Source organism: Cryptotermes secundus, unplaced genomic scaffold, assembly GCF_002891405.2.
Source record: "Cryptotermes secundus unplaced genomic scaffold, Csec_1.0 scaffold56, whole genome shotgun sequence".
Lineage (NCBI taxonomy): Eukaryota > Metazoa > Arthropoda > Insecta > Blattodea > Kalotermitidae > Cryptotermes > Cryptotermes secundus.
In genome coordinates, this window is record NW_019744407.1 from 1696668 (window position 1) to 1716436 (window position 19769).

General features: G+C 39.1%; 1 protein-coding gene across 4 annotated transcripts in view; it reads left to right on the top strand.

Annotated features, from left to right (window-relative positions):
- The first annotated feature begins 2147 nt into the window (after positions 1–2147).
- Positions 2148–19769, top strand: part of LOC111874644 (serine/threonine-protein kinase Warts) — a 100040-nt gene continuing 82418 nt past the window's right edge. Inside the window, exons 1-2 of one of the 4 annotated variants that reach the window (XM_033755546.1) lie at positions 2148–2673; positions 6106–6690. In XM_033755546.1, coding sequence (XP_033611437.1) covers positions 6376–6690 — 315 coding nt within the window. In that variant the 5' untranslated portion in view covers positions 2148–2673; positions 6106–6375. Of the gene's footprint in view, positions 2674–3696; positions 3776–3909; positions 4086–4193; positions 4324–6105; positions 6691–19769 lie in introns of those variants that run through there. The other 3 variants (XM_023870306.2, XM_023870305.2, XM_033755547.1) reach the window with 3 other exon arrangements.

The window sequence follows — 19769 nt, forward strand, 5'->3', positions numbered from 1 at the left end:
TTCGAATTATGTATAAAAGGGCCATACACTGTTTAGGTTGCATGATGTTTCAAGAATGTTTTAATATTATTAATTGAATTGCGTATTTTATTTGTTTCAGTAGCTTGCAGTTCTATTGGGACGTTCGGTCAGTCTGCAACGGTCTGCAAGGACTGTACAATACCATTTACAATAACGATATTGCTAAAAATACATTGTAAATTTCGTGTAGACATACCCTGACCACACAGAACGCTAACATAAGCGTTAGTGATCCATGGGCCCCATCACCCCCTCGGCTACTAGTAAATGTCAGTTCGCAATGATCCGTGTGTTTTCGCGCGAGGGAAAACATTACGAGCGACATATAAACGCATCACTAATTAATTACTTGCTGCAAATTTTCTTTGGGGGAATTTTTTTATTTCAAAGCAGTTCCATTTTTTAGCCTGGAAATTAGTTTCCAACACCTCGGAGAAAACAGTCTACAAACTTAATAAAATATAAAGGCGGCACCCCTGAAGAAGGGCCTGAGAGTTTCAAAATTTACACCCTCGCGACCCTCGCGACTAATATACATGGTCATAAGAGAAAGACTTCCGATGCAAAAGGCTAAGTTATCTCTGAAAAGTTATTAAGAATGCGGGAAATATCACATCATAGATTGCAAACACAAATCACAGAATTGCGTACGCAGGGCAAAGTCATTGACGACTTATGATGAAGAAAAAAGCTGCATATAGAACCTATTCAGAGGCTCCAAAACCATGTCAACATTAAAGCGTCCAGACTTCTCAACGTGAACAATATCATTAGACAACTCAAACAGAAGAAACCGTTCGAACTAGTTAAATGTTAAAGTACTAAGTAATTCAGTGGAAGTGACTTAGTTTTAATTTACGTAGTATATTAGGTTTAGAAAAAAATAATCATTAGTTATCCAACTAGTTTTATTTGTAATTAAGTTCTGGGTTACCCAGTCTTTAATTAATTAATAAAAATAAAATATATAGCCTATTCGATACTGGAGCTACACGCACGTAAATCGTTCCAGCTGAGAGTGAAAGATGTCGCCGGACGTCGCATAGTCGCTCCCTATCTCCCTATTCTGAAACACCAAGAAGCTTGGTATGATTTGATTCGTGGTCGCAACGGAAACTTCAACAATTTAAAATAATTAATATAAAATATGATACTTAATAATAATAATTTAGAAGCTATTTCTCTGTTCTCTGTTAGTAGAAAAGTTATGATTAAGACTTGATATCGTTGTGAAACTTGAATATCTAGCCTGATTTTAGACATGAAGTTACAACTGCATGTGTTATTTGACATGCGATATATAGTATTCATTCCGCACAACACATATGTAATGTTATATGCAATATTTCATTGCCGTGACATCTTCGATTTTCAGTCATCATCGGGCTATGTTACATTTACGATGTGAGAAAATGTTACCATTTTTCAGACATTGTCCAATGTCGCAAGAAACTTTTGAATCTGTACATGTGATTGAAACTCTTGCAATAAAATTGCCATATTAGATTTACAAAAGTATTGCTCATTGCACCTGTACTTAGATTTTGTCATGTTTCTGATTGTAATGTCACTAGTTTTATATTAATAAATTTTTGGAGGATAATAGGATCGATGTAGTTATGTCGTACTTCGGATATAGAACACCGTACTAATTCTTGTTTATGCTGATGATAAGCCCGTCGCAAGGTCGCTACCTGCATGTGTACTATACTAACCGGTACTAACAGTGGATCTTCGAATTGCTGAGAAGGTAATGTTGAGCAGAAGACAATTAGGCTACTTCTGTAAATATATTAATATTGTGCACAGACAGGGAATTGTGTCTTATTAATGACGATAAATTATAATGGGCTTAGGTGTAATTTCGGTGGGTGACGCTCAGCAAATGTGCAGATTTAGGATTGAATTCCTTTCATTTGGTCTGTTCTGAACATCCTAGTAGCGATGAGCTTCAGAGATGGTGACAGCGCCAATAGAAGAGGTGTCGACAGAAGGGGGATATTTATGAGCTAAATGGGACCACCTGTTCTCGAGATACAGCGTGTAGTAGCCAGGCGTAGGGATAAACACTATTTAAGCAAGATTTTTTACCCTGCATCATGACCAAAACACTGCCATAGTGGTAGGATAGTGTAATGGGCTCCAGCTATATGCATAGGAAGGTTACACGTGTGTTTCGTGTCGACAGAATGCTATGTGTTTACTAATACTTAGGACAAGTGAAGCTCAGCTACAATACTACATACATGATTTTATTGTAACTGCGTCTTCCGGTGCATAATGGGTCTTTGTAAAACTGCTCTACCTATGGGTGCATTTCGATTAAAAGTCAGACAGATGAGAGAGAAGATGAATTTAGTGAACTGTGTGTAAACTGTTTCACGTAAATTAGACGGAGGAAGTAAGGGAGACAGAAATGATTGTAGGTTGGCCAAATAAAAGATTGGAAAATTAAAAAGAGGGTATGGAGAGGAGATGAAGGAAAAGGAGGGAAGGGACAAGGGAATTGTTTTAACACAAGGGAAATGGAGGACGGTAGGTGCAGAAGAATAACAACAAAACAGACAAATTCAAGGAAGGTGAAAATAATTCAAGAAAAGGCAGATAGATGCCCAAAACTGGCAAAAGACAAGAACAAAAGGAGACAGAGAAGTCAGTACCTGAAATTCTTAACAAGTATATTATTGGAGTTTCGCCTTTGTGTTGGTGTACAATAAATAAACTGTGTTTTAGTAATTTACTGAAGATTCATCCGTTGACTTTTCAATAGACATAACCTATTGCTACTACTACTTCTAACAGTAGTAATACCTGCTAAGGACCAAACCTTTCTGTGCTACAATCTAATAAACATATGTTATTACGCTTTAATTAGGCTAAGCAGTCTGAATTACTTGCTTGTAATTACGATAACTCGGTATCTAAATCTGAAAGTAAAAAGCGTAACCAATTTCCTGGTCAATCTGTGGTAACTTTTCGGACTACTGGAACTCTATATATGCATAATTACGTATGAAGCAATTTACTACCATTTTAATTTCTAGTCACATTATAAACGGCTTCTCTCGTGGTAGGAGTTCCGTGTGAAAAACGTGACTGCCTGCAGTTCATTGCTTACGAACTCATTTGAGCTGTTGAAAAATGTCACATAAAACAAAATATTAAAATATTTATGTTTAGTATTATCAGTCACGAACAACGCTGCAGCATAACTTAATGGATTGGCTGCAATATTTTACAAAGCATAAAATGTATAGTTAACCTGTATATATACTTCTTCGTCTTTGTAGGTCATATTTCTTGCCGAGGAAATCCAAATCCTGTATGAATGCCAAATATAAATTAATATTAAGGAATTCTGTGTGCGATCATTTATTAGTGCTTAAATGTTTTATTCAGTGGCTTTATTATATAGCTGGACGGTGTGCAGGAAAATAATGCTGTCATGTCTGTCACATTCACATAATGTGGGAGTCAAGGTCTGAGAATATTCAATGACCACTCCCAGGTTATCGTAAGAAGAAATAATAAATGCCAATTAAAATTATAATATCAATAACTGAGATTCCTTATAAACACACGGAGTATACAATAAGAATACAGAGTAAACGAAATGAAACGTGTAAAAAGGACTTGACCGATCTGCTACAAATTCTCCTAATACATGCATTCTTTCCTCGATGTGTCTGTTTTTGCGGAGGTCCAAAGTTAGCGTTGGAAAATGGACCTCTAAGTTTCAGCCATCCAAAATTACGTGCGTAGTATTAACTTTTAAATGATACTCATTAAAAAGAACTTTTTTTAAATATACAATATGAATATATATTCCTTTGAAATTAAATGTTACAATACACAGCAATTTGACTTCAAAATCTTCTCAGCTTGATATTTCGGAATGTGGCACTTCAAGATGGCGGCCATTGGGTCTTCGAGTTATGGTTGCATCTTTCTTTCTTTCGTTACTATATTTTCTGTGTTACAGTGATTGTATGTGTTTGTCGGGACCAGTATGTGTATATTATACACAAATACCACATTAAATGCGAAAACAACTTCTGACAAAAGTAATATCGTCAATAATATTTATGTAGATTGTGTACAGAATGTGTCTTTTAATTATCCTATATCGATATATACAGTGTAATTTTGGATTATGTAGTAATTAACTTGTTGAAATTGCATAACATTAAGTGCGTTAGCTGTTAGAGTGAGCGTATCCATAGTCGTTTGTTTTATTCTAAATAAATGTGGCAAGACTTCATTCCAGTTTGCATGAGACGTCCACATTCCTGCTGTTACCTGGTATAACCTAAGTTTTAGGGATATTTCGTATAGTCCTATATATTTAAATTTCTCAGGTTCACATCAGAGGTAATCTGGCTGAACCAAGTGCTTTCTAAGTTGTATGCTTGCACTAATAACAAATAATTTGTGGTAATGTTTTGTATGCATGTTGATGCCTTGTGCTGAGGACATATTTTGCATGTAAGAAAATAACTAGATAATGGGGTGTTACCATTTTATTGTATGTCATATTTGAAAAATATTTAAGTAGGGTCACTTTTATGTGAGCTTGTATTGACAGAATTAAGTAATATCATAGAATAAAATGCCAAATGCTAACCTCACTAAATATCAGGCACGAGTATACTGTACAGGTGTCAAGATATTCAGTAATCTTCCACCTATAATGAAAAACTTAAAGTATGATATAGACGTATTAAAGCTAGCATTAAAAGATTACCTCTTAACTCCTCTATTTTTAGATGATTTTACCTGTGATGAATAATTTTAAGCTTTATGCAAATCTGTATGGGAAATAAGACTTTTTTTTATTCTTGTTTTAAAGATTTGTAAGTTTTATATATATTTATATATGAAATAAGTTTGTGTGTGAAGGCCCATAGGGTTTTGAGATGTTGAGGCTCCCACATTTTCTCTAGACAGTCGGCTCACAGATGGCAGTAAGGTTCCCAGTGAGGTGTATTTTTTCAGTTTACTTAACCCTTCCAGCCACATAATGGCCTTGGGGTTGACTTATCTCTAATAGAAATGAGTAGGAGGAATCTTCCTGGGGGGNAGGAACGCAAAGAAACTCTGCTCTACTGTACTCAAGTTTAGCTACCGTTCAATATATGTGTATTTGTGTGGATTTATTTCAGTGTGCATGGAATTAGATTGTTGACTTTAAGCTTTAAAGTCAAACTGTAGTAAGATGTTTTCAGTGCTGCAGTGCACATCAGTAGTCATATGTGGTAGAGTTGATTCTTGAAAGAACTGACTGATATATGAAATAAAATTAATAGATTATTGCCATGGAGTTGGGGGGGTGGGCTTTGCTAACAGTTGTTATATTTATAAAGTATTTATATTATTAAATTTTAGCAAGTTCCATCCTCTTTTGAAAGGTGATTTGTATATATTTTTTCCTGTATTCCATATGTCACATTTTAAGGAATGACTTTGCAGTTGTTGATCCCATCTCTGAATTTGGGCTGTGTGGTTACTAAGCTTAATAAAACTATTTTGATTTACTTAGCTGTCACTTCTCCTAGCTGGTAGTTGAATAGGGGCCCTTTTAATGGTTACAAGTTTAACACCAATCCTTTTAAGATACACGAGCTTTTCTAATGGTTACAGGCTTTAGCATCAATCCTGTAAAGTACACAGCATAATTTATATAAAGCTACAAACTGTTTGATGTTGACATTTGTAAGTACAACTAATTTGGCAGTCAGATTTAGTATAATTCTAAGACATGTATTATATAAAGATATATGACATAAAATTTATATAGGTTTTGACATGTAGGGATGTGGTAATTGAAGCGTAGATTCTGTAATTGGTTTATTTGACATTTATTTTTATCTAGTGAAAACGGTAGAGTTTGTAAAATATTGTCCATTTCATTTTGAATGTGTCTTGATATGGATTGTTTCATTAAAATTATGCTTAGCAAATGTAATGTAATACTACTTGAGCACATCTAAAGTATTACTGAGAAAGATGGGAGAATAACAGCATGTTTATGGGTCTTTATTTTTCTATGTCATATAATTTATGCATTTGTTCCATTTCTTTCAGATGTAGCCGAAAAAATGACAACAAGCGCTGTGAAACTGCTGCCTTTAAGCCACATTTCAACTATTCAAATGTGACAGAAGAATTTATTTTTGTATTTAAAAGTAAAACGTGAGTTGTAAGACAAGTATCAGTGGTAGTGTGATGTGTGTGTCTTTATAGTGGAAAAGTTGATGAGTGCTCAAACCGTGTGATACAGAGTGCAGTTGTGGATGCAGGAGGTGCAACAGTGGCCCGCGGGCACGTGACTGTTGCCCGCCCGCTGGGCCTAGTATGGGCCAACAGTTCATCGTCACTATGAACCCTGCCACATCAGGCAAGTCCTCTACCCGTTCCTCGGGCTACCATCAGAAAGCCTTAGCGGAAATTCGGAACTCACTGTTGCCATTCGCGAATATTGGCAATCTTGGAGAGAATTTAGGTTCAAGTGCTGCAAGTACTATCTCAACTCTTTCAACTACTAGTGGAATAAGTTCTGCCTCTGGTCATAGTGGAATAAGTGCAGCTTCAGGTAGCAACGGAATTGAAAAGGACTTGACCCTTCTGCGTCAGACACTTGTCCAGCTTATGAGCATGGGGTACACAGAGGTGAGATTTTGCTCTTTACATCATACATGTTTGCAAGGAGGAGCTGGGATAGCTATGTGTTGGACAGCTCTGGTTTGATTCCTGCCAGGTGTGAGAGATTTTTCTTACTCCACAGTGTCCAGGCCACCTCTGGGACCTACGTAGCCTCCTATCGAATGGGTAATGGGCTTTGGGGGGGGAGCAGGTAGGGTGTGAAACTGAACACTTGCTTCCATTTAGTGCCAAGATAAGAATAATGGAGCTATACCTCCACTCTGTTGTATGTCTTCATGGAGCTGTGCTTAATTCTGCATGGGGATGTTACATTTTTAATGTTTGCAAGTGGGTGATTTATTGGAGATAATCCTTGCCATCCTGCTAAAAATGTTGTTTGCACTGTTTGCTGAAATAAGATTTCATGTTTATAACGTTACTGTATTACATATATACGTCAGTCCACATTCTTTCATTTATCAGTGAAAGGTGGTTAAGCACCATGCCATAGAGGTGTATGGAAGCATGGAGATGGTGTAACTCCATGGCAGTAGGTGGGGGAGAATGGTCATCATCACACACTGCTGCTTTATTGCTGTAGAAAGAGTCCTTTATTCATAATTCATAATTTTATTTACATCCATAACTGTAAAATATACAATCAGATAAAGTCAAAGATACCCATTGGTACATCTTTTCCATCCTTCTGTCTGTGCCCAATCATGATATGACAATCATATTAAGCACAATCAGAATGTCACTTGAAGCTGCCAACACACCCATTCTAAAAATAGTTTTCTTGAAGGAAAACAGTCAACGTAAAGCTTTATGCAAAGTAAAGTAAACCTAAGAACCTAACTCAATTAATGTTGCACACTTTCAAACTATTATGGTTACGAGTGGGGTGATAACAGAGTTACTTGGTACTGCAGCCTCAGATGGGTTAGTTATATGTACCACTTATAATGGATGTATATGGAACATTAAATTAATCTGTCTGCCACTAATCGAAGAACCCCACCATATACTGTAATAAAGTTGTTCTGCTGTAAATATTGAGTAGATTGAAAAGGCAGTAGCACCAAAAGTGATTACTGTTTTCTATTTTGTAGTTTCGTCATGCATCATATTGTTTAAAAAGTAACGTCTATCGCATACTGAAGTGAATATTTAAGTGTATGAATTAAGTTTACCTATTACGACAACATGGGAATTCCTGCATTATGTGAATATCATTCATATTGATCTTTGGCAACAGTTGAAGGTATTGTGAAAGTTAAGCCATGAATAACTGATTCTCAGATTAAATATTCCTGAAACATTCTATTTTGGTGTGTATTCCTTTATTGATGAAGAAAGAACATACAGCAGATCATGATATGGTGTAATATTGAATTCAGAATTGTATGGACAATGTCATAGTATGTTTGGAGTTCAAATCCTGATAATGGAAAGATTTTTCTCCTCTCCATGTCATCCAGACCAGCCCTGGGGCCCCACCCAGCCTGCCATCCAATTGTTACTGGGAGCTCTTACCCAGGGGATAATGTGGCCAAGGCCTGAAGCTGACCACTGACTTCCAACTAGTGCTGAGGCCAAGAATATGTGGATCTATACATCCACCCCCCATACATCTTCATGGCATAATGCTTAATTAGTTAAGCACAGTGACAGTTTTACTGTTATAGCATAGCATGTGGGTAGAAGATAAGTACTTCATTTCAAGTGTCATAGATTTGGATATAGGTTATAGATGAGCAATCTTAATACAAACAGAACCCATTTTTAATGTTGATTAATGAGTTACTTATATATGTAATAAACATACTGTTCACTCACTCACTCACTCAGTGAGCCCACCTTCTTGAGAAACCGCCAATTGTGCAGCTCTCAAGAACTTCCCAGCATTTTATAAAACCCGAAGGTTCATTACCCTGTTTGCAAGAGCCGTCCACTGGTCCTTAGCCTGAGCCAGATCAATCCAATCCATACTATCCCATGCTATCTCTCTAAAATCCATTTTAGTATTGTCCAGCCACCTACGCCTCGGTCTTTCCAGTGGTCTCTTTCCTTCTGGCTATTCCACCAATATCCTGTATGCATTCCTTTTCTCTCCCATTCGTACTACATGCCCTGCCGATCTTACTCTCCATAATTATACTGGGAGAAGNGCCTACACCTTGGTCTTTCCAGTGGTCTCTTTCCTTCAGGCTATTCCACCAATATCCTGTAGGCATTCCTTTTCTCTCCCATTCGTACTACATGTCCTGCCAGTCTCATCCTCAACTTGATCATTCTAATTATACTTTGAGAAGAGTACAAGTTATGAAGCTCCTCATTATGCAGTTTTCTCTAGCCTCCTGTCACATCATCTCTCTTTGATCCAAATATTTTCATCACTCTGTTCTCAAACACCCTCAGTTTATGTTCCTCCCTTAATGTCAGAGAGACCAAGTTTCACACCCATACAGTACCACAGGCAACATTATAATTTTGTATATTATCATTTTTATGTTTTTGGACAGCAGACAAGACAAAAGGTTCTGGACTGAATGGTAGCAAGCATTACCCGAGTTCAATCGCCTCTTAATTTCCTCCTCAATCAGGTTTAGATTCGTTGTCGTAGTCCCCAAATATTTGAACTGTGCCACATTTTGTAAACATCTGTGTCCTATGTTTATGTCATTATTTTGCCTCAGTATTTGGTGATAAGACAGCAACATGTACTTCGTTTTCTCTGTGTTCACTTCTAGACCAAACTCATTACTAGCGTCAATTAAAGTATGTGTTTTTCTTTATGGTATCTATGTTAAGGGCCAATAGATTCCCATCATCAGCATAGACCAAAAGCTGATGTGTCCCATTTAATTTCAGCCCCTCATAGTGTTTCTGGCCCTTCCTAATGGCATATTCTAAAGCAAGGTTGAAAAGCAGTGGTGATAAAGCATCCCCTTGTCTTAGACCATTCTGGAGAGGGAAATTATCACACAAATGTTTACCTAGATGGACTTTATTATACGTTCCATTTAAACACATTTTTATCAGCCTAACTAGTTTCATGGGTACCCCAAACCTTATCAGAATATTGTACAGTACTTCCTCCTAACTGAATCATAGGCTTCCTGCTTGAATAAGTTCTGCCTGAATTTGATCACTACCTGGTTGTTAGTAGTATATCTTTTCAATTGTGCAATAGCAATTTCAACCTCAAAAGGGCGAGGATCAGCCACTAACGGCTCAGCTGTATGTATTTCTGTCTAATATCACTGACGCTATGTACATTCAATAACTGAGAGAAGTAGTTCATCCACCTATTCAAAATGTTGTGGCTATCTTCAAGCAGGAGACCATTGTCACGCTTTACTAATTTACTTCTAGGTTGGTAACCCATCTTAAAGTCATTTGTTCCTTTATGCAGGTCTCTGATGTTCTTGTTCTTACTGTTCATTGCAAGCTCATCAGTTTTGTTCTTCAGATATTTCCTTTTTCTATTCCTGAAATCCCTTCTGGTTTCATGTCTTATATTGTTCAGATTATCCCCATTTATTTTGCTTGAATCCTGTAGCCACTGCAGTTTGGCTTGTTTTCTTTGGTCTAATAATTTTGAGTATCCTTTATCGAATCATGTGTTTTGCTTCTTCAGACTGTCTTTGGCAGAAATTTCGATATTCTCTCTAATAGTTTCCGGAGCTTTATTAAAATCCACCTCAGTGTCTAAGTTTTCCAAAGCTTTGAACCTATTTGAAATTTCAACACGATGCTGCTCTTTACTCTCTACCTCATTTCATTTTTTTAATTGAACTTCTGCATATGAAATGCATGTTATTTATTTATTCAGTGCCAGTCTCTCCCTAGCTTCTGCCACTATCAGGTAGTGGTGAGTATTAGAATCAGCTGCCCTGAATGATTGGACATCAAGTATACTTGAATGCTGTGAATTTGATCATGCGTCATCCATCCAGGAGACATCCATGTAAATTTATGAATGACCAATGTGGGAACATTGTATGAGGGGGGACAGTCAAATGAAAACGGGTCAGAAGCCAAAACATATTAAAGAACATTTCTTACCTCAAAAGTAATGTCCAAAACTGTTAATACATTTATCCCACTGGGATATAAGATGGTCAGTCCCATCCTTGAAAAAGCTTGTGGGCTGTCTACGGAACCACATCTTTACCCAGCCACACACGTCTTCATTCGATACAAACTGATGTCCATGAATGTCTCTTCAGGTCTCCAAAAGTGTGAAAATCACACGGGGAAAGTTGTGGGCTGTAGGGAGGATGTTGAAGCACTTCCCAACCAAATCTCTGTAGCATATTCCTCTCAAAGCTGGCAGTGTGGGGGCGCGCATTATCATGAAGAAGGATAATGTTGTTCGATAGCATTCCAGGGCGTTTTGACATTATGGCACGTCTCAGTTTCTGCAAAGTGTCTTCATAGCGCTGTGCACTGATTGTGGTCCCATGCTCAAGAAATTTGACAACCAGAGGGCCCTTGCAGTCGAAGAAGAATGTCATCATCACTTTACCGGAACTTGTGTGTATGGCTTTGGATTTCTTCAGTGTGGGGGAGAATTCACGTGTTTCCACTGTTGCCTCTGCCGTTTGCTCTCGGGTTCAAAATTGTGGCACCAAGTTTCGTCTCCAGTGGCAATATGGGACAGAAAAGCATACTCTTCCTCATGGTATCATTGCAAGTGACCCAGTGATGCAGCCATTCTCTGAGTCTTTTGTTCTTCTGTGAGTTGACTTGGAACCCACTGTGCGCAGATTTTGCGGTACAGAAGGTGTCTTGTCACAATGGTGTGTATAGAACCATGACTTATTCCCATCAAAAGACTAATATCTTCCACAGTGACCCTTTGGTTTGCCCGGATATGACCATCCAACGCAGCAGTAACATCAGGAGTGATGACAGGATGAGCCTGTCCTGGGCGAGTATCATCTTGCAGTGACACATGTCCCTCTCGGAATCTCTCATGCCATGCCAGCACATGCAAATATGACATGCTGTGTTCACCGTAAACAACAGACATGTGACAACGAATTTCTCGTCCTACTCCTTCAACAATCAAAAAGTGCACTACACTTTGCTTTTCTTCTTTACCGCCTCCATTACTGATGTTGGATGACCACACATATCGCTAACCTTAGTTAGTTATTGGAGAGGGTGGGTTTCCCCATGCACTTAGACCAGTATTGGTCCATTGTGCTTCCCTCTATGATATTCTACCAGTCTCTATATCCTACCGATATTGGTGCGTACCATCAGTCCCAACCGAGCCAGCGAGTTTGGCCTCCACTAGCTTGGCGGTATCTATAATGCTTCCCCTATCTATCAGAGGTGTTAGAGACTACTTGTTGGGCGGGAAACGTCCTTGAATTTAGCTCAGTGACCTCCTTTGGAGATATGAGGTTCTTTTACGTGCCGTAAAGCTACGACACAGGACACACGGCTTAAAGTCCCTCCCGGAGGACTTGTTCCCTGAATTTTTCCGCCCTTAAAAATTCGACGACCTCTGCCGGGTTTGAACCCACATACCACGAGTCATGAGGTGGGAACGTTACCTCTAGACTACGGAGGCCACTTTGGCGCTAACCTTACTTCCAGCACAATAAACAAACCGCTAGTATGTAAGGGCACATTGTCACTGTGCTTTCCTAAGTCCCCATCAGATGTTTGTACCTTAAGCAAATTCCAGTGTTACCAACATGCGCGCTCGTGTGAGTTATGTGTGGTGACCTGTTTTCATTTGATGCCCCTTATACTTTCGACAGTAAAATTTTTTTGATATGACGACGTTTACTACTCTCACTCCATTATCATTACTAATTTTGTGCAAACTCTCATGCCCAATCATTGGTTTGAAAATGTCTTCCCTGCCTACTTTGGCATTGAAATCTAACAAAATTTTCATATGGTACTTTGGGAAGTTATCAAATACAAGTTCTAGTTCTTTGTAGAATCTGTCCTTTATATAATCAGTTTTATCTTCTGTTGGGGCATGAACATTCAGAATGATGATATCACACCAGCGACCTCATAGTGTTATACATGACAACCCATCACTAATGAATTCTACCCTCTTAACTGCTGATATGGTTCTCTTATGTATGATAAAATGTGTACCTAATTCATGATTGTCATTCTCCTTTCCATAGAGAAATGTATATTCTCCTGCTTGTTTGGTGCCACCTCTGTCCCATCTGACCTCCTGTACTCCCATTAAATCTAACTTATATTTTGAAATTTCTTCCCTCACTTGCCTCAGTGAACCTGCCCTGTACTTACTTCAAACATTCCAAGTACCAAATCTCAAAACAAACTGTTGCATGTGCTTAATACATCTTCAAAGAAACTGAGAAATAATATTTGGGTGTGTCAGAAACAAATCAGTTCTTTGCACAAAGCGGATGGCGTTTGAACTTAGAAAGTTGTAATATTTCTGTTCTTTGCATCTGATTGTCTACGTTTCAAAGTTGTTCTGAGTCAGTAAATTCAAAAGATGATTCAGATATGTATGTGTAAGTCTGGATATAAATCTTACACCATAGAGGTTTATTTCATAGCATTACAGATTAAGCAGTGTTCTGTCATATATTGTAGGAAAAGAAAGTAGGGTAAATATGAAGGTGATAGTAAGCTTGCACCCTTACTGTAGCAGTGTGTCTACTTGAAGTTGAGACTATATCATGCTGCATACTGAAGAAACATTTATACTAAAAATACAGCCACTGTGTCCAGGACTGTATGTGTCCAATGGGTTGTGTAAGGGAGGTTTGTTTTATCGTGTTTGAAAGAGTTAATAATTTCATTGCAATCTGTTTGCCATTTCTTGAAGTACGTAATATGGGTGTCTTAATCTAGCATGACATAACCTAGACTAACTTAACCAAGCAGTGACTTTTGTTTTTGTTGTTGTTGTTGTTGTTGTTGTTGTTTTTGTTGTCATTATGTCTGCTGCCACCACTGTTGCTGTCTTCATCATCATTGCTGCTGCTGTTGCTTCCATCTTTGTGTGCATTGAGGATTACAATTTAACTAATCCTACACTAGATTCAGTATATATTGGGGTGTGGGTAATGCCATGGGAAGTGAGAATTTCAGATGTAACAGGAGTGTACACCCTGAATTAAAAATATTCGCCATTTAATATGAGATGTTCAGAATGACCATTCTCTATTGTGGATACACAGTGTGATACATCACAAGTCATTATGCAGTGCTGGGAGTATTTTCTGCATTGTGCCAACTGCTGACATATTTCTATTGATAAATTTATTTCTAGTCTTTGAATTGTGTTACGCAAATATCTTTCTGTGGCCTCAAAGAAGTAATCAAGTGAATTAAGATTAGATGACCTCAGTTGGAATGCTTTGGACTCCTGTGGCCCTCCAGTTACTTCCATATTGGTGATTAAAGTAATGTGTGATGTGTTGTTGCCAGAAATGTGGAGGTGCACTGTAATGCTGTATCCAACATTAGGATAGCAGACCAACTAAGTTGGGTTAGGTTTGTGGCTATGAGCATTTGAAAACCAGCTCATTTGGACAGGGCTTGGTTAGATGTGATTATGTTATGATAGGATGTGTTTATTAGCATGTCAGGACACTGCCCATATATGTGAGATTTGATAATGATAAAACTTTCCGATTTTCTGAAATCATCATATGAGGGTCATACTGAAAGTCATGAGCAACAATTTTTTGTAAAGTAACATGCTTTATTATTGACAAACCAAATGCACCACCTCAATCTACAGACCTTTCTTTATTTTTCCACATAATCGCCACTTCTTTGTACACATTTCTCCCAGCGTTCTGGGAGTTTGAAAATTCCCCTTCTGTAAAATTCCATTCCAGCCATCCGAAGACACTGACATACTGCTTTCTGAATTGCCTCCCTTGTCTCAAAATGTTTTCCACGCAGCTGATCCTTCACAAATCCAAAAAGATGGTAGTCGGAGGGTGCCAGACCAGGGCTATAGGAAGGGTGTGGAAGAACTTCCCACCCCATCTTTGAACTTGCTTCCAATGTGAGGCAAGCGTTGCCATGCAGGATGATGATGTTTCATCCCGGATGTTTATCGTGCAATGCACGACGGAACTTGTGCAGCGTCTGGACATAATGAGCAGCATTGATGGTTTGCCCAGGTTCCAGGTATTCAGCCAGAATAAACCCCTCTGCATCCCAGAAGACTGTGCCCATCACCTTTTGCAGCTGATGGCACTGTCCTTGCCTTCTTTTTTGATGGAGAATGCAAATGCTGCCATTCCATACTCTGCCGTTTCGTTTCAGGCTCGAAATGGTGAAACCAGCTTTCGTCACCTGTCACAATACAGAGCAAAAAGTCGTCACCTTCGTGTCGATATCTCTGCAGCAGTTCTGAGGTAATGGCTTTCCGCTGACCTTTGTGGTCTTCGGTCAATAACTGCGGGACCCAACGAGCACAAACTTTCGTATAGCCCAAGCTTTCAATCATCTCCTGTACTGCACTGTGCCCTGTTCCAAGTTTTCGGGCTGTTGTGTCCACAGTCACACCTGTCATCTTGAATGATCTCATCCACTCTTTCCTTGTTGCGTTCAGTTGAGGCTGTTCGAGGACGATTGCTCCGAGGCTCATCTTCGATGCTGGTGTTCCCATCTTTAAAATGTTTCACCCATCATCGAACACTGCTTACACCCATGCACACACTACCATAAGCATGCTGAAGTCTCTGGTGAATTTCTGCAGCAGGGATTTCCTCTTTCACAAGAAATTTGATGACAGCACGCTGGCGAATCAACATATCGTTGTCGGCCATTTTATTAGGAGTGATACTGGTCACATGATGCAAGCTATTGACATCACAAGACACTCAAGGTTAACACAATAGCTGGTTCCACCTACCACCATACTCTCTTTCGTCTGCTTTTCCCAGGTTGCATGAAAAACAATGTTGCTCATGACTCTCGGTATGACCTACGTATATTGTCAAATTATTAAATCTGTGAAATGTTTCATATTGGGATGCATTAAAAAATTGCTGATGTTTTGAACTGTAAATTTTCAAATTATTGATATTCCTGGACACTTTGCAGTGTATGAAAATTTATAATATTATTGAATTTTTCTAATTTTCGTAAGTTGTCTGATTTATTACATTTCTAAAAATACATTCCCTCATGTGTCACTGTACACTGATGCCAACAAAGTTGCATAGTTTATGTCTGATCATTTAATAGTGTTTGCCATGCAGGAGATATGGTTGAGATGAGCTTACGATAATGTAAGATAGGTTTCTGATATTCAGATTTGCGCACTTGCGGTCAGAGTTGCCAGCACTTACACCCTTTACTCACACTTGTGTAGAGACAATATGCTGTTGAATATTTTATTTTTTAAGGTAATCGTTATTCTTTGTATGATTTATTTTTGGTTTATATAAAACAGTTATACATCGTTTAGAGACATGTTAATGTGATGTTATGTACTCTGTACGTACATGTATAGGCCTGATTTAGTATGATTTAGTTTTGGTATATATAAAACAGTTATACATCGTTTAGAGACATGTTAATGTGATATTATGTACTCTGTACGTACATGTATAGGCCTGATTTAGTATGATTTAGTTTTGGTTTATATAAAGCAGTTATACTCGTACATCGTTTAGAGACATGTTAATGTGATGTTATGTACTCTGTACGTACATGAATAGGCCTGAAATGTTATGTGGGGAAGCACAATCTGTTGCGGATCGGAGGAGAGATTTGTAAAATCAAACCCACTTACAATTCTTGTACCCACTATAACACACATGCATGATGCCTTATGAATACAACAGAAAACCGAAAAACGTGATTAGAATAAGATCAGTGACAGTTTGTACTTCAGTATGCATGCTGCCTTGTGAATATCTTTTCTTGATGCAAACTAAATTAACATGATAGTGTGTACTCCATTCTTACATATGTAGGCCAGAACCATTAGGTGGGGAAACAGACATTCCGTTGTGGAACAGAAGAATGATACACGTTAAAGTCTAGTCTATATGCCATACATACGCGGTAGCGTAGTTGGTTGAGGCACTATGCTATAAGAGGAAAGGTCGCGGGTTCGAGTCCCGATGAGGTGGATTTTTTTCAAATTGACCTAATCTTTCCAAGCGCACTATGGCCCTGGGGTCGACTCAGCCTCTAACAGAAATGAGTGTCAGGAATCTTCCTGGGGGGTAAAGGACGGCCGATGCGTAAGGCTGACAAAATTAACCGGCATCTGTTAGCCTACTGTCTAGATAATGTGGGACCCTCAACGTCTCACAACCCTGTGGGCCTCCATAGCCTGTTACAAGGATAACTTTACCTTTTTTATAAGCTCTTACAACACTAATTGCACACACTACCTGCTATGTATACACGGAGGTTCTTACCTATGTTGACCGATTCACGGCGAACGGTACACCGCCGGCTGCTAAGCGTATACGAATTTTGCCGATGAATCAGTATGCCTGATTGCCGATAACATTCGGAATCAAAGAAAATTGTTAACTTTGTGGAACGCTTAACGGCGTTATCTTTCACGGCGAGAATTACGGTTCATGCGTGGGAGTTTGTTCATGATTTGTCAGCAGTAGGCAGCAATTATCAGCTCCATTAGCCGTTTGTTCTCAGTTACAGTCAGTGAGCAGTGCGGTACGTCATGGTGAGGTATACTTTAGCGCAGCGTGTATTTCTGTATGACACCTACGTGAAATACGGATCTGCTTGAAAGCGTCGGCGAAAATTCCGAAGTAAATTTCATGATGAAAGAACTCCCAGCAGATAAACTATTCTCAATGTGGTGAATAAACTTAGATCAAAGGAATTCTTAATAGACAAGAAACAAAAACATAAGCGACGAGTGCTTACTGAGGAACAGTTAAATGACCATACTACCCCGGCTTGAATATACTCCTAGAAAATCACTGATTCGTCTAGCTCAAGAGACAGGAGTGTCAAAGTCTAGTGCAAGAACGGCATCACAATTGTTGAAGCTTAGACCATATAAAACAACAGTAATCCACGCACACCTTGCAGCCGCGCCATCCAGCTACCAGGGTTCATTTTTGCAGTTGGTTTCTACAGTCTGTTGTCGAAGGTGACAGGGATAGCATTTTCAGCACCTCCTATGATCTGTGAATTGTAACCACTTCATTCCAAACGCTATAGGCCAACAAGCATATTGATTCATCGGCAAAATTAGTGTGCACCATGCAACCGGCGGTGCACCGGTCGCCGTGAACCGATCGAGAAAGTAAGAATCACCCTATTCGACTTTTGGGAGTCGAAACTGGGCTCTTCGCACCCAGAGAACATGTACGTATAATGCAACATTTCAAATTTGATACCCTTTTGTTGTGACTACGGAATTTCTTTTATTTTTACATTTCTGAATATTAGTTCGAACACTTGAATTCTGACAATATGTGCAGCTGTTATGAGTAACACTTCGAAACAACATGATTCTCCAGTAATTTCATCAAAGAAAGGTTCTGTCTGCAGAAATAATTCTTATACACAAGGCACAATACTCGTAAAATACTTGCTTTCCATTGTACTTGTTTCATCTCTGTAGCGAAGGTATCTTCGCTAGAGATGTGTTGCAACGGGGCATGCTGGATAGAAGCTGCGTATCACGGGAGCTGAGTGGAATCCCCCTGCATTATTGTAACTGCCCAGTGGAATAATAATTTTATTCGCCAGGCGAACCCATGACTTGTTTGACCGGTGTTGCCACAGAACTAGTATTGATGATAATTGGACTCTAAATTGGTTGGTGGAAATGGTGCAGGAGCATACTCAACACCCTAGACACAAATTTTCGTAGACAGTACAGGCGAATATATGCTAAACATCGCACTAGGGACTTGAAGGAGTGAAGGTGAAGTTTCATGTATTCCGAATGTTTGCAGTAGGTGGAAGTGGAAAGTCCTCCCCCAGTACCCAGTAGACTTGTGACTGAGTGGACCCCAGAGCACTCATGTAGGTTGTGGCGTGTGGAGACAGCCATGCCCTACCGGGAATCGACGGATTATCCCGGTATCTTGTAGTTGGTTTCAGACTTACATGAACGTACAGGCCCCATATAAATAAATATGAGCACATCGTATTTAATTTTTTTTATTAAAAAAGTTTCCTGGTATAGTGAAAAGGGGAAGGGGTCCATTTTTTTTTTGCCCAACTGTGTTCTGAGTGGCAGATTTGGCGTCCTGAGGTGAACAGGAGGCATTGATTCTGAGGAATAATGTAATATATAGCTCAGTCAGTACAGTCGTTAGGTTATTGGCTGGACGGCCGGGAAATCTAGTTCGATTCCTTGCAAGTCTGTACATCTTTCTTATCCTTACACCGGTCAAGTTGGCTCTGGGGCGCACTCAGCGTTATGTGCAATGGATGATAGGTTCTTTCTATGAGGGTAATGCGGTCGGGGCTTTTAGCTGATCAGTCACCTATGTCAAATGCTGAAGATAAAGATGCACGAAGTTTCGCTTCCATTTTCCCTTACGTTATTGGCGTGGTGATCGCTTCTGTGGTCTAGTGGACAGGGTTCCTGGCTGCAGATCCAGAGGTCCCGGATTCGATTCCCCGCGCTACCAGATTTTCTGAGAAGTAGAGGGTCTTGGACGGGGTCCACTTAGCCTCTTGAGGATAATTGAGGAGCTACTTGAATGGAAAAGTAGCGGCTCCGGTCTAGAAAACCGAAATTAACGGTAGTGTAGATTCGAGGCGCTGATCACGCGGCACCCTCTATCCGCTAAAGTTGGCGCTAACTTCGCCGACAAGCGACGGTTTCTCGGTCGGTATAGTTCGCTTGCGGACTAAAGCCACGGAGTTTTTTCATGGCGTGGTGCTTAATTAAGATCAGGCAATTTTGTATTTACCTTACCTGTTCAGTCCTATGTTGAATATAACTTTCCATTGTCATGTCACCTTTTGTTTTAATTGTATGGAGGAGTGGGGCTGTTTAAACTAATGAATGCATTTCAGAAGTAGCTTTGCCGTATACTTTCAGGATAAATCCATCAATGCTAGATGGAAGTTACAGGCATAATATACAGTGGAACCTCGCTTAACGAGCA